The sequence below is a fragment of the Saccostrea cucullata genome, unplaced genomic scaffold (genome assembly GCF_032062105.1).
Source record: "Saccostrea cucullata isolate Sc308-1 unplaced genomic scaffold, CSIRO_AGI_Scuc_v1 ctg6009, whole genome shotgun sequence".
NCBI classification, from domain to species: Eukaryota; Metazoa; Mollusca; class Bivalvia; order Ostreida; family Ostreidae; genus Saccostrea; species Saccostrea cuccullata.
The window spans coordinates 1686-18369 of NW_026928967.1; the positions used below are offsets into that span (position 1 = coordinate 1686).

Here is a 16684-nt window from a genome sequence, read left to right on the forward strand (position 1 = left end):
TTAAATTCTGGGTAGAATCCACCCTTATGAAAAAAAATGACACAAATGTGACTTTATATCATTTTATTGACAATAAAAAACAAAATCATGCAATTTATAAATGTTTTATTCATTACAGTCACAACTGTATCCAGGTCACATCAAAGGAATGACAGTTTCTCACTCCCTGGAATTCTACTTAATGGAGGAGGGTGTCATTCATTAAGATTGTCACAGCTTCCAAGACACTGAAGTGACAGGCCTAAAATTTTATACATATTCATTGGTAAGTATAAAGTCTTTGAAAATTACAAAATTGACTAATTCTGGGAGAGGTAAATATGTAAGTATAGAGACCCAAATTTTTAAAATGTTAAGTGAATTTAAAGTCATGAAAAGTGATTTTTTGCTCTTAATCCGAATATTGATGACACACTGAGAGGTAAATAGCAAAAAAAAAATGGAATTGTTTTTCATGTGTTGAGATTTTTGAGGAATTCTGTTCTCGTTGAGGGGGGGGGGGGCGGTAGTGAGTAGAATGTAGATATTAGTATAGCGTGGTGCATTTGATATTATCCGAGGAGGGGAGTAAGTTATAAAGTGCATCAGATTGCTCTTATGATGAATATTTATGTGTAAGTAAGTTTGTATAAATATATGCATGTACATTAATATTATATGTATTTACATGTGTGTATTTATGTGTTGTGTTCTATATATATGTACATGTATGGCATTGTAGGGGCCGTGACCTGGTGTTCATTTCATTTCATTTCTTTAACGGTTGCATACGGTATCTTTTCAAATAGTTCTGGTGAACCTGAAAAGGGCATTTTATAGTGGTCATGTCAAAGTTGCACACTTTTCTCTCTTGACATCTTATGGCTGGTAGTGCGTGTGATTCTCTGGATTGCTTTACTTGGACTGCAGGGTACTGAATTTGTAGTGAAGTTGTTTCTTTGGTGTAGCTACACTTAGGTCTGTATTTTTCCTGTCTTGCTGCTTGTTTTTTCATCAGCGTAACCCTCGGCAACTCATTTTTTACTGCTTTCCAGTTTTTGTAATTGGAGTTACTTCCCTTAGACTTACAAACCAGGCATGTAGAATTTCAACATCATAAAATCTTTACTGTAGAGAACCTAGACTTCTGATTTTTTCCAGGAATTATTGGAATGACTTAAAAATGCATGTATAAGATTAGGCCTTTTTGTATTTACATGTAATTACATGTAATATTGTGTAACATGTACCCCACCCTTTGGGGGTACATTTTTAAAACAATAAACAATGTAGAAGGTGTGGAATTTTTTTTATTTTCTAGAAAACCTGAAAAATATTGCTGTTAAATAAATGCTTAAGATGTGATTTGACTAATTTTTCTGATTTATGTTGTTTTTTGCACTGTAGAGGTTTTTCATCTTTCAGCTTCCTCGGCCCCGGGAGAGTTGGGTACCTGCTCAGCGGGGGCATTTTCTCTATACAAGAAGAGGAAGGAGACTCGCTACCCACCCGATATATTTTGTCGGACAGTTTTCTGTACATAGCGGGTAAATTTTCCACTTTTTAACTTTCCAGCCTCTTATTATTTTGTGCATTTTGGGGTTTAAAGTCAAAATTATTGCATTTCTTATTTTTGAAAAATTGATCTAAATTCCCCTTTTCTATGCATAAAACTCCTTCCTGAAGATTAAGATTGTGAACTGTATAAGACTGTAAATACTGAACTTTCATTTATTATCAAAAGGATTAATTTTCTCTCATTTAAATTTATTGTAAACAAATATAATAGGGGGCACCTGCTATTTCTCTAAGTGTCTTTCACTGGGGGGTGGTGATACTTTTTTGCACATACTTAAGCAACATGAGGGGTTAGATAAGAATCAGTTAGTATATCAGAGTCTCAAATAATTTACTTTTCATAAGCATAAAAGAAATTCTGAATAAGTCTTTTTAAAGCCTTTCAATTTTGCTTAATCAGCTATATTTTATCAAATTTTGGAGCCTTTTTTAAATTCTGGGTAGAATCCACCCTTATGAAAAAAAATGACACAAATGTGACTTTATATCATTTTATTGACAATAAAAAACAAAATCATGCAATTTATAAATGTTTTATTCATTACAGTCACAACTGTATCCAGGTCACATCAAAGGAATGACAGTTTCTCACTCCCTGGAATTCTACTTAATGGAGGAGGGTGTCATTCATTAAGATTGTCACAGCTTCCAAGACACTGAAGTGACAGGCCTAAAATTTTATACATATTCATTGGTAAGTATAAAGTCTTTGAAAATTACAAAATTGACTAATTCTGGGAGAGGTAAATATGTAAGTATAGGAATGAGAGTACCAAATCCCCGGATGAGCACATGGCGTTGTTTGTGGCACAATGTAGAGTCGAGTACTGAATAGGTCGGCATTACCTGATTGGCTGAAATGAGGTATGTAATGTTTTTCATTTTAAAGTAAAAATATTAATATTTGAAATAAATGATGGAATGTAGGAATATGACAGAGAATATAGAAATACCAGGGGAGATTGTAGGAGTGGGGGTTGATTTTTTTTGCAGAGCGTTATTTACTGCCGATACCTATAAGTTTTAGAGAACTGCAATTTTGACCTATAAACGCCATGGGACCCTATATTTTTTCCGGGATTTTTTATAAGAGCTTGGATTAAAGTTTCAAACGATGCCAAGGAATTATCTGAAATTAAATTAGTATAGTAGTGAGAGGACAAAATGTTTGTATAGAGTTCTATGGGAAAATAATTGGTACTCTTTTCCCTATAGAGACCCAAATTTTTAAAATGTTAAGTGAATTTAAAGTCATGAAAAGTGATTTTTTGCTCTTAATCCGAATATTGATGACACACTGAGAGGTAAATAGCAAAAAAAAAATGGAATTGTTTTTCATGTGTTGAGATTTTTGAGGAATTCTGTTCTCGTTGAGGGGGGGGGGGGCGGTAGTGAGTAGAATGTAGATATTAGTATAGCGTGGTGCATTTGATATTATCCGAGGAGGGGAGTAAGTTATAAAGTGCATCAGATTGCTCTTATGATGAATATTTATGTGTAAGTAAGTTTGTATAAATATATGCATGTACATTAATATTATATGTATTTACATGTGTGTATTTATGTGTTGTGTTCTATATATATGTACATGTATGGCATTGTAGGGGCCGTGACCTGGTGTTCATTTCATTTCATTTCTTTAACGGTTGCATACGGTATCTTTTCAAATAGTTCTGGTGAACCTGAAAAGGGCATTTTATAGTGGTCATGTCAAAGTTGCACACTTTTCTCTCTTGACATCTTATGGCTGGTAGTGCGTGTGATTCTCTGGATTGCTTTACTTGGACTGCAGGGTACTGAATTTGTAGTGAAGTTGTTTCTTTGGTGTAGCTACACTTAGGTCTGTATTTTTCCTGTCTTGCTGCTTGTTTTTTCATCAGCGTAACCCTCGGCAACTCATTTTTTACTGCTTTCCAGTTTTTGTAATTGGAGTTACTTCCCTTAGACTTACAAACCAGGCATGTAGAATTTCAACATCATAAAATCTTTACTGTAGAGAACCTAGACTTCTGATTTTTTCCAGGAATTATTGGAATGACTTAAAAATGCATGTATAAGATTAGGCCTTTTTGTATTTACATGTAATTACATGTAATATTGTGTAACATGTACCCCACCCTTTGGGGGTACATTTTTAAAACAATAAACAATGTAGAAGGTGTGGAATTTTTTTTATTTTCTAGAAAACCTGAAAAATATTGCTGTTAAATAAATGCTTAAGATGTGATTTGACTAATTTTTCTGATTTATGTTGTTTTTTGCACTGTAGAGGTTTTTCATCTTTCAGCTTCCTCGGCCCCGGGAGAGTTGGGTACCTGCTCAGCGGGGGCATTTTCTCTATACAAGAAGAGGAAGGAGACTCGCTACCCACCCGATATATTTTGTCGGACAGTTTTCTGTACATAGCGGGTAAATTTTCCACTTTTTAACTTTCCAGCCTCTTATTATTTTGTGCATTTTGGGGTTTAAAGTCAAAATTATTGCATTTCTTATTTTTGAAAAATTGATCTAAATTCCCCTTTTCTATGCATAAAACTCCTTCCTGAAGATTAAGATTGAACTGTATAAGACTGTAAATACTGAACTTTCATTTATTATCAAAAGGATTAATTTTCTCTCATTTAAATTTATTGTAAACAAATATAATAGGGGGCACCTGCTATTTCTCTAAGTGTCTTTCACTGGGGGGTGGTGATACTTTTTTGCACATACTTAAGCAACATGAGGGGTTAGATAAGAATCAGTTAGTATATCAGAGTCTCAAATAATTTACTTTTCATAAGCATAAAAGAAATTCTGAATAAGTCTTTTTAAAGCCTTTCAATTTTGCTTAATCAGCTATATTTTATCAAATTTTGGAGCCTTTTTTAAATTCTGGGTAGAATCCACCCTTATGAAAAAAAATGACACAAATGTGACTTTATATCATTTTATTGACAATAAAAAACAAAATCATGCAATTTATAAATGTTTTATTCATTACAGTCACAACTGTATCCAGGTCACATCAAAGGAATGACAGTTTCTCACTCCCTGGAATTCTACTTAATGGAGGAGGGTGTCATTCATTAAGATTGTCACAGCTTCCAAGACACTGAAGTGACAGGCCTAAAATTTTATACATATTCATTGGTAAGTATAAAGTCTTTGAAAATTACAAAATTGACTAATTCTGGGAGAGGTAAATATGTAAGTATAGGAATGAGAGTACCAAATCCCCGGATGAGCACATGGCGTTGTTTGTGGCACAATGTAGAGTCGAGTACTGAATAGGTCGGCATTACCTGATTGGCTGAAATGAGGTATGTAATGTTTTTCATTTTAAAGTAAAAATATTAATATTTGAAATAAATGATGGAATGTAGGAATATGACAGAGAATATAGAAATACCAGGGGAGATTGTAGGAGTGGGGGTTGATTTTTTTTGCAGAGCGTTATTTACTGCCGATACCTATAAGTTTTAGAGAACTGCAATTTTGACCTATAAACGCCATGGGACCCTATATTTTTTCCGGGATTTTTTATAAGAGCTTGGATTAAAGTTTCAAACGATGCCAAGGAATTATCTGAAATTAAATTAGTATAGTAGTGAGAGGACAAAATGTTTGTATAGAGTTCTATGGGAAAATAATTGGTACTCTTTTCCCTTTACCATGTCTGTGCATTGTTACAAACAACTAAATTCGAAACCCGGATCGTTATTTTTCCGAAATACGTTACCGGTCAATAGAACGCGCAGTCTATTGACCGGTCAATAGAACGCACTTCTATTGACCGGTCAATAGATCGTTTTGAAAAGATAAGAAAAACTGTAAACACAGAATAGATGAAATTGTATCATTTCAACATAGTCAGTTGTATATTTTTATTAAAACCATGCAGTGTGCTTGGTGGAGACCAGCTCCAATAATGCAGCAGGGCTCTCTAAATTAACAAAGTTAACAAAGTTGGGGGTGGGGGTGGTTATATAATACTCTCAGCTTTGGCAATCCAGGTTAAGGTTTTTGGTCTAATTTTCTCTTTAAGTACTTCTGTACCTTACTTTGATCCAACAATGCTTGGACATGCATGGAAGATGCATGGAAGATGTTTCTAATGTATTTCATTGTACCAGTCAACATATAAGACGCTGCAATTTCAGCAAGGAAATGTCTTAACCAGTTTAATATTTTTGGAGCAGGTTTTTGGTGCATGTCTCATTTCCAAGTACATTGTAACTGTAAGTCCTATTTTGACCAAACTTGCATGGATGATCATGAATCACGTAAGAGTGCTTAATACCATGCTTGCTTCAGATGCTGGCTTAGTATATAGGTCCCTGAATTTAAATAGATTTGAAAAGTCAATCCCACCTCCCTGACCTCTTAAAGAAACTTTTTTTTCTGATAGAGAAATTATCGAAGTACCCCCCCCCCTTCTTTTGTAATTTGACATAATTTATTTCTCAAAATTTCTTTCTTATGTGTTAGTTTTGATAATATATTTGCGTCAAAAATCAACGCTGAATGTAATAATGCAAAATGGGTTTGTGGAAGTCCGAACATTCAAATTTCTATAATGATTTTGAGTTTAAAATACAAAATAATTCGTTATTGGAAATTTGAATTTGGAATATTTAAGCTTCAAATTCTAAAACATCTTTGGAAATTTGAAAAATTAGTTTTTTGAACTAAAATATTAAATTTCAATATACCAAACTAGTTTGAGTTTTTGAAAGTTAGAAAGAAGATGTGGGGATAAGGCGGGCATAATGCCTATATAGCGTCAGATATGAAGAAATTATATTTGATACATGTATGTCAATTTAGTCTTAAATTTACTTCTCATTATTGAAATTTATGAAAATATGAGGAGAAAAAAAATTCTGAGAGAAAATAAATCTCTTTAAAAAATTCATTTATAAAAATATTAGATGGTAGTTCGAACCCCGGCAATAATAAACACAAGTATCATGCTGCTTTGAGACTACATGTAACACGCTTTTTTTTTATTTTTGGGAATATCACGCTAACTACCATGCTACATGGATCATAATGAGTAGGGGAACTTAAATCATGTTTGTGATATGACCTTTGACTTAAAGGACTTGGAGTATTTAATTCTCGGAGAGATGCGAATGTTTTGTCATAAAAGTGTATTTTTGAGGTAAAGTACGTGGGTCTTCGCTCCATTTTTTTTGTAAACCGAAAACTATTTATTTTATCGCAAACTTTTAAGGATTATCTTTTTTTAAAAAATGGAGCGAAGACCCACCCATATTGAAAAAAACTTTGTTTAAGTATGATAAAATGATCGTTTTAAGTCTGTGTATGCTTTTTCATAAGCAAATATTTTCAGTCTTTGTGAGATTTTTGTAAATTATAGAGATCAATTCGCGATTTTTTAAGTATACTTTTATATTAATTAGATGAAATATGAAATAAAATTTGGATATATAATTGAAATTAAATTTTTCACTTTTTATCTGTCGCGCTATAGGCTTTCTGCCCGCCTTATCTCCCATCTTCTTATCATTTTAGAAATTTGAATTATTGAGAAGTGTTACACGGACCAAAATGTAATTATACAACTTGTAAAATAATTGCATTGAAGCAGATTGCAAGGACGTGTTACGGGCAAGCGCATCTCAAAATTCGAAGATTAGATATTTCCAAAATAAACTATATAATAAAACTGATCAAGCATGTAACAGTAAAAATCATTTAAAAAAAAACACGAAACAAAGTGATTTCAAATCTGTGTCCAGGCCACTTTCACATTTAGTTCATTGAAATGTGGGGAAAAAAATCACAACTCGGATTGGGGTATCAATTATTTATTTTCTTTTACACAAAAAATTTACCGATTTCATCCGGGATTGCAGACGCTCCGCTTGTACTTTCTTTTTATTATTTCGCATTAGCCAATGAAATGCGACAGCAGATCATGTGCCATGGATTATCCAATCAGCTCTGTCGTCTTGACCGCGTTATGAGCAGGTAGCTGTCATGGTGGAAGAGCCGAAGAATTTCAGACGATAATTTTCTGATCGCAAATCTGTGTTTTGGGTGTTATATAAAACCACAGGTAGGTTTGCCGGAGAGCAGAATACATAAAATGAACTTTAAAACACGAGTTTTAATCTCGTTTTACAATATTTTAACAAATGCAGAGGAATGTTTTAAATGAGGTGACTTTTACAATGTTACACAGTCTGTATAATTTGAACAGTACTGGTAAAAACTGTGTATTTCCCAATTTGAATATGTTATATTTACAGTGTGAGAGAAATGTCATTAAGGTAAAGCATGGAAGTCGTTCTGGTTGTTGTAATTTCGCTAGAATAAATTGCGATTAAATTTTATCTCTGTGCACATGATGAAGCTAAAATGAATAGATTTAACAATCTTAGAGCTTTATTGTTACACCCCTTCCAAACAGTCCCTTTATAATTTCTTACTTTAAAATGTCCAACAGTTTGACTGTCTTCCCTGACTATAGGTCCAGGAACTGTTAAGAAAGACTGCACCGTTGCCCACTAACATCATATGGCGCTAAAGCCTAAACTGAGTTATCTTTTCCTTTAAAAAAGAAGTATAACAAAACAGTTGTTGGCAGGAGTCTCAGGAGTCAGGAAACAGTCGACCTGTTGGACCAGAGTGCAGACTGCACGCGTCGTCCTATGACCTACCTCCAGTCCAACAGATCGACTGTAAATTCTCTCTACCCCAGTCAACAACTGTATAATGTTAAAATGGCATGTAGATGTCAAGCAGGTAAAAAAGTCAAGAAAATGAGTTCACTTTTATTTGACAAATACACAAATTGGGATAAATGATATACTTGAGCTAAAAATATTGTGTTTATTGGACTTGAGAGAAGAAAAAAATGAAAAGGTCCAGTTTTGGATTTGATTTCAGGCCCCCAGAATCTCCAGTTAGATGCCATAACAACTTAGCTATCTGGCCACACACAATCAAACTTGTCTGTTCACATCATTTCTTTTCTTGGCCCTCATAGATATCAACTGTTACCCAGACTGTTCAATGGCAGCTCTTTCACCTTCCAAGGCCTGGCACAGCACCATGTCAGTGCTCCAAGCTGCGACAAAAAATTGGTTTTGCGACTAGAAATTAAAACTAAGTCGCATTTTCGCGACTGAGAAAATTTTGACTGGCAACGTCTATATTTTTATGATCGGGATCGAGATTTATGTTTTCAAGATTTTCTATCAAGACAATGTTTGAAGATATACACTTAACACACTTTACAAAGCTTCGTATGGAATTGGATCACGTAATGTTATGACAGCATGCTGTAATACGAAAGTTTGATAGAACCAGAAACATATACACATAACGTCTCTGAGAGAATTGCATCCAAACGTCGTAAACTTTCTAGAGTTTCTCTGACCTGGTTATTAAAGTATTTGGTCAATGGCTTGCATATCACAATTAATTAAGTGTTTTGGCGGCATTGATAACGACTGCGCTATGGGTAAGATACTTAGTAGTAAGTAAACAGGTAAACATGATAAACAATTGGCAAAGTCCTGTCTCAACAACTGTCAAAGTTTTATTTTCTTTTGATTAAACTTTAATTCTAGGATCAGATTACGTGTGTTCTTCTGTGTACCATACAAAGGGTGGTTGTATTTAATAAAAATATATCCTTCAACTAGCAAAAGATTTCTAGTCACAGTAATCAATAATCTTTGATTTAATAAAAACATAACACTGATGTTAGTTCATTGTTTTAATTGTGTTATTCACATGTTTTCATCATGGCGAGTGAAAAATTTGTTAATGGCAACCAGAAATTCTGAAATGGCGACCAAAAAAAGTTTTAGGTCGCCATTTAGCGACCTAAAAGTAAGTGCGACTTGGAGCACTGCATGTAATGGAAGAGAAAAGAGCTTGGGTTGGTGTCTATGAGGAATTTAACATGCATTCAATAGCTGGTGGCCAAAATGAATTTATTTGAACCACAGCCTGTGATTGGGGGTCATGAGGAGAAATCCGGTGGACAGCTAGTGTCCAGATAGCTCACTCAGTAGAGCAGTGATGGTAGATTAGGGGGAAACATGTTCATATTTGGTCTAGACCATTGTTTAATCTTGAAACATTTTACATCTACTCTTTTGTTATGTCAGAAACATGTGTCTAAATTTGGTGCATATTTTTATTTTTCAGAATTTTTAGCTCAGTGAAATACAATAGGCTAATTGATATAAAAAGTACTTTCTTTTGACTTTTGCAGACTTGGAAATGGCCACACCAGACAAACTGAAAACATTGTTTGAAGATTTAGGAAAACCGACATTAAGAGGCGTACGGAAATGTCCAAAATGTGGAACCTATAATGGTACAAGAGGGATAAGCTGTAAAAACAAAGCATGTGATGTAGTGTTTAAAGAGAGGGAGAAGAAGAAGGGACATAGTGCTGATGCTGTTAAGATAATGACTGGTTCCACCGTTCAGGTGTTTTCAGTGAGACTGCGTGACAGAGGACCGGACTATCGTGGCTTTGTACAGTTACCTTTGTTTCAAGACATGGACGGAAATCCCGCCACGGTGGTCGACCAGGCACTTGTGTACCAAGCGGCCCGATGCTACGTGGACAGTTGTTCTCGAAACAATCAGATAGGCTTTCAGAGCGATTCCTGTCCTCACATCCGGGCCGCCATTGATTGTGAACAGGAAGCTCAACCTTTGACTCTGAAGAATTCGGTGCTAAACGCCTTGCAGGTCCCTAATGAAACTAAGCAGGCCATATGGCTGCTAGCCACGGAAACCACAGGACCTCTGGTGCAAAGGGTCACAAAGAACATTATGGTGGTCAAGTGTAAAGTCAGTCCAAAGCAACCACTGGGGTTTTTGCATTTTGCTTTTTTCGAGACATCAAGAAACCGAACTCAGCCGGAGCATAAATTTCAGTGTACTTGCCGTTCTTTTAAGGTAACTCTTACTAGATATTCTATGATGAAAATTGACCATTATGAAGAAGCAAAATGGTTTTATTCTTTAACTTTGCAATAAATTTTTTTGTGTATTCCAGACTAAACCAGGACCCAAAGAAGATCTGCACAAAAGATGTGTCCATTTTTATGCTTGTATATGTGCTTTTGCCAGTGATGAGAAACTTCAAGAAGAATTTGAATATTACATAAACTTAGATGCCAACTGTAAGCCTCTCATTAATTCAAATATGTAACAGAAAATATTGCCATATATTTAAGAATAGTGATGGTTTTTTCTTTCTTTGAGCTACAAATTTACATCTAAGGTTAGAAATAATTTTCATTTTTAGTAACTATCCCCCCAGATATGCCTTCACCAGAGAGACAAGTAGTGGCAATATTTCAAGACAATGAGATTGAGGTGTCTGATCCTACGACGTTAGAGGTGGTCATCAGTGACGAGAGTATAGTCCGGCCAGCCAAGAGACAGAAAAAAGATGAAACACTGGGTAAGTATAGATATACATTATCCACATTATGGATAAAAACTAAGATTAAGATATATCATGGAAGATACAATATAAGAATTACATAATTTTTATGGAAGAATAGCAAGTGGGGCTGGGCCATGGCCTGATAAGTGACAGGGAGATATAGAAGTAAAGTGATTCGAGGAGCTACTTATAGGACATAGTCTCATATTTATTTTTGATTTATAGTTCAGGCCAGCAATGCTTTATTAACTTTACAAGAAGGAAATGGAAACACTCCATCTCCTAACAGTCCTAAGAAGAGCAGTCCAGTTAAACAACAGCCACAGAGTAAGGTGGCCTCAGCAGCAGCCAAAAAACCAGGTCAGTTTGTGGACATCAAAGGGGATCTTTGTTGGATATTGAAGAGGATCATTTTTTTTAAATCTTTTATCAATGGACTTTTGTTTATGGTGGAGGTAGTTGGGGTGTCAGTTGAAAGATGTCAACAAAAATATTTGCAATATTTTCTTACTTCTGCATTTAAATTTTATAAGCTCTTTGATTCAGTTGTTTATGTTTTCATCCAGTATGCATTAATTTTGAAATGGTACACTCTAAATCAGTAAATTCAAGGAATAGAATAGTGGTTTATGAAGTGCAATGTGTCTAATGTTGACTAATTTTGTAGGAACACAGCCTATAGACGAGTCGTTAGTCGTGGTGTCCTTCCATCAGTGGCTGGGCAGCGTGACGGAGAGGATTAACCAGACAATGCATTATCAGTTTGATGGTCAGAATTTACACAGATTTCATATAAAAAAAAAGATTTTTTGATAAATCTTTCTTATGAAAAATGCTAAAAATTTTCTCTACACATGAAACTTGTCAAAATGATTTAAAATTGAAAGATTTTTTTGGTGTGTAATGACAATTCATAATGGAAAGAAAGAATAAAACCAAACGGAAAGGAACAAAACTGAATCAGATTAAGCTTTTATCAAATTTTTTTTCTGGAATTTCAATTTTATAAACAGCATTGGCTGAATCATATGACACTTGAATATCAAAATCATTGTATTGAAATCCTGCCCTCTCTTTACAGGTAATCCAGACCCGCTAGTCTTTCATGCTCCTCAGGTGTTTTTTGAGTGTCTACAACAGAGAATCTCATCTGGCAGTAAGAAAAAGAGACTGCCCAACTTCACCACGGGCTTTATACGTAAAGACGCTCTGCCTCTCGGAACATTCACAAAGTACACCTGGCACATCACCAATATCCTGCACGTCAAGCAGATCTTTGATACAACTGATGTAAGTTCTTTGACAGCTGTATTGAAATGACAGTACTGTATAGACTGTAGCATTTCTGTTGGTTTCATATGCATGATGCTGGAAAGCTGTACATGTATGTTGGTCAGTTCAAGTGAATATTCATTCAGTTGACAATACATTTCAAGACTATAGGGAGTAAAATTCTATACTGTAAGTATTTCATTGTAAGCATGTTACAACAATATTTTACCTTTCAAAATTTTTTGCCATCCTTTTATTTTCACACTTGCCTTTGCTGCAAATTGGTGAAATTCAATATGAATTTGGGACAAATTCAATCAGCATAGATTCATTTCTTTTAGAAAAAAAAGTTTTTGGCAAATTAAGAAAATGGGGCATATTTGTTGTTGGATAGAACCATAATAAAATGGGGTTAAAAACAACCCATATACAGCATTGTGATGAACAAATCAAGATGTGTATATCGATCCATAAGATGTGAAGCCCCAACCAAACCCTTTTTTCTGACAAGTCATTATAACTGAGAATAAATTTTTTAAAAAAAGTCATTATAACTGAGAATAAATAAAAAAAAACCTTAGTACTCTTCTGACCAATCTATGTTGTCATACCAAACCTGTTTAGAAGATTTGCACAAAAACCAAAAGAGGATGACGAGACATACATTGATTTCTTTGTAACCTCACCCACACACCCTCACTCTCATTTTACATGTGTATTAGACAGAATGAGATTCCCCATTATAACACTTGATTGAGGCAGGCTTATTGTAAAACTCATAAAATAGCAATGCCTAATCATGCTACAGATAAGTTCCTGAATTTGTAAAGGTAAATGTTTACAGCTTCAAAGCCTGCTACCAATTTATAATTACTTTATAAATTTCTCATTCTTACCATTTATTGTATACTGTAGAAGCACAAATTTTCGTGGGGATAAAATTTCGTTGATTTGTCATCAAAAATAGTTTCGTGGGCATTTAATTTCGTTGTTTTGAGAGTAATTTCATTAAATATATAATCATAAAAAATTTCGTGTGGGATTTAATTTCTTTGAGAATTGTTAACAACGAAATAATCGAAATTTAACCCCCCACGAATATTTGTGCTTTTACAGTAGTTCTGCAAATAAACTGTATGAATTTAATGTCTTTGTAGATGCCACTAGATATCACTCGCAATTTCGTGGAAAACAGAGATGGAACTTATGATTTGTATGAAGTGCCAAAAGTCCAAGTAGAGAATTTAGATGAACCATTCAAGGGCAAAAATCCAATGCCGATTCGACCTTTTGAACTTAAAACCTACCTCAAAGTTGGTAAGAATACAACAATCCTTTAAAAGTTTTATATGGATGGAATAAAAAATTCAATGAGTTTTGCTTTGTACAAAATACATCCACTAGGAGTACAACAATCTGTTGAATAAATACTGTAGATTCCTTAATATTCCTTAATATATTATAAATTAATTATCATGAAGAACCACACTCAAAATAAAATTACTCGCCTTAATTTTTACAGTGCTAAAATCTATGTAAAATCTCTTGATCAACCATTCGCAAGTTATTATTCTCACGATTTGACGTTGAACCGCCTATTATTGATAAAAAGTACTCGCTAAATGGAAGAAATTTACAGTCGTTTACTGTTTATTTATTTTGCATTGCTAGGAAACACAGCGGCAGATCAAAAGGAACCAACACCTTTCATTATAGAGTGGATTCCTGACATTCTGCCCAAGTCCAGAATCGGGGAACTTAGGATCAAATTCGAGTACGGTCACCAAAGAAACGGACAAATTGTGGAGCACCGAGTTGTGACTCATGAAATTCCTGTTCAAACTATACATGTGCAAGATATTGGCTGATTTGACAAATCTGTTAAGATGGGGCAGAGCTTGAAAGATCTCTATGATTGGTGGTTTCTATTGTCTCTTTTCTGTTTTACAAAAGAATTTATGTACATTTTGACAAGTTATTATGTCTCTGTGCTTTATGAATGTGTTTATTTTGAAAATAAGAGTATTTTTGCTGGTATGGATGTGATGTGATGGTAGACTGCATTTCAGGAAGATGTTGTAAATGATAACAAAATCCAGTGAATGAGGGTCGGAAGAACAATGTATATGTAAAACATTATTTTAAAACATGAAGAAAGTTTCCCAATACATTCTCCTTCAGTTTCAGTTTAAAAAGGAAGCCCCGTACAATTTGGACGGTGAAAGAGTTTAATGAGTTAAAATTAATGAAGGAATTCAAAATCACTTCTTAGTTCTATGTTAATGTAGAAATTGTTGATTTAGAAATGCATTTACATGTATGTGTGTAGTGCATGTTCTTACAAATGTCTAGTGATGAATGTATTGATGAACATATTCACGCTTTAATTATTTGTAGATGGAATAAAAGTCAGTGGAAATTTTTATTTGGAAAATCAAATTGAGTGAAAATTGACAATTTGTTTGATAATATTATTATACAATTTTAATTTGTGCAACTTAAGATTTCTTTGTTAGTTGTTCTCTCTTGCACAAGTTATAAAAACCTCTATAGACCATATTTCTAATATTGAATGTTGAAATTTCATGGAAAAAATATAGTTAATCATTTATTCAAAAGGAAAAAAACCACATCACACAGAAGAATTGTAATAAAATGTACACAGGTTCAAATAAAATGTGAGTGCTCAGGGGTTTTCCAAATAAAAGTATTCTCTCAAGTTGATCAATTTTGTTTCTGTGAAACATTTTTAAAGAAATATCATTTATGGCTGACCTCATTGTACATTTGAAAACATGCATGTAAAATTCAATGAATTCTACATGCAAGCTTATTTAAAAGGTGCGAAAGGGTGGATTGTGTTTAATTGTTTTATAACTTTTGCATATGTATTGAAGTTTTAAGTTGCCAAAACCTGTAGAAAAAATTGTTGCATGTTTGCCATTTTGGGCATTGAAAGTATATTTGCTTGTCAATTTTTGAACACTTGGTACTTTGTATGTATATACAATGTATTAATTTATTGTTGATTAAAACTTTATTTCATTTTAAAAGCCTTTTGATTTTTATGCCCCAGGAATTGGGTTACCATTAGGGGTATAGTGTTTTACAAACACATCTTGTTTCAAAGTTGTTTTGCACTTGTCTTTATGAGCTGTTATGAAATACCTCATTTTCAACTTCTACACACTTAAGATACAGAAGTTAGCCTATCTCTCAAAAGCAGGATATAAAATCCTAGATTTTTTTTATCATAAATTACAATTTTGTCTTCATTGTAAATTTCCAAATTTTTGTCTTCTTTTCTTTTGTAGACCAATTTCTTCAAACTTGGCACAGATCATCCATATGGCCTTTCTATGAGAGGTGGGGTGGGAGGTTTAATGCATAATTTTTTTTAAAGTGGCATTATTAATAAGTTTTAAATGATGTAAAACAAGTAAACATTAGAACTTTATAAATTAAAAACAAAATGATATCAAGGTCGAATCCAATGGGATAAATCAAATTGACATTAGTAGTATCAGGTTATTGCAGGGAAGCAAAACAAGAATTGTCTTAACCATGGTCAGTTTGCCCTAAGAAGATGGGCGCATTTGGCGTGTGATCTGCAGGAATCATTTGTACGAAACATTTATGGTTTAAATGTCCATGATTTGGTTGGCTGAATATAGCTTGTCAGAGTTTACAAACACGTCCATAGTTTTTTTTTCATTTAGTTTGAAAGTGTGATTTGTAACATTTTTGTCCGTTTTTCGTTGGGGGGTATTACATGTATAACAGTAATATAAACACCTAAAATATTTAATGCATATAGATGCATGATACGTGTACATGTACATTACATAAAATAGAAGATTAGAATTGATTTCGCTCGAGAACCAAACTTATCCGAAATTAATCTAATTCAAAATTTTAATAAATCAGTACACATAAAACGAAACTGACAAAATAAATGGTTGTTTGCATGAAAAAATCAAAGTACTCAGAAGTACAGAGAGCCGGGCTCATTTACAGAGTAGAATGGATGAATCACGTTTATATTCTAATGAAAAAATTATTTTAAAACTATCAATATAAATGATAAGACACTGACAGTGAGTTTTTCAATCCTAATACCACGGTCCGATTTTGTCAGAATCAGAATTAATCTGGTACCGCAGCTGAATGTAAACAAACAGGCCAGTCTGGTTCCCTCTCTAAGTAAGAACTATATTTTTGCACGTAACTTTAAATTGGCGACTATGGGGTCAACATCCTGCCTTGAACAGGATCACATAAGCCGGCAATTGCTCTTTGAGCAATAAGCCCGGCTAAAAATTAACGCCCCGTTCCAGGCTCGAACCAAAATCTTTCCACTTGCAGTGCACTGAACAGGTAGCCCAAATTACTGAGCTATCACTGCTTCACATAAACAAATGA

The 16684-nt window shown here is 33.9% G+C and overlaps 1 protein-coding gene across 1 annotated transcript; it reads left to right on the forward strand.

The window, feature by feature from the left end:
- The first annotated feature begins 7494 nt into the window (after positions 1-7494).
- Positions 7495-14772, forward strand: LOC134279433 (uncharacterized protein C2orf42-like). Its single transcript, XM_062761832.1, has 9 exons — positions 7495-7624; positions 9797-10494; positions 10595-10721; positions 10847-11005; positions 11216-11350; positions 11658-11759; positions 12072-12280; positions 13420-13579; positions 13934-14772. Exons 2-9 carry the CDS (start codon positions 9805-9807, stop codon positions 14128-14130), a joined length of 1779 nt encoding a protein of 592 aa, XP_062617816.1. The 5' UTR covers positions 7495-7624; positions 9797-9804; the 3' UTR covers positions 14131-14772.
- Positions 14773-16684: the final 1912 nt, after the last annotated feature.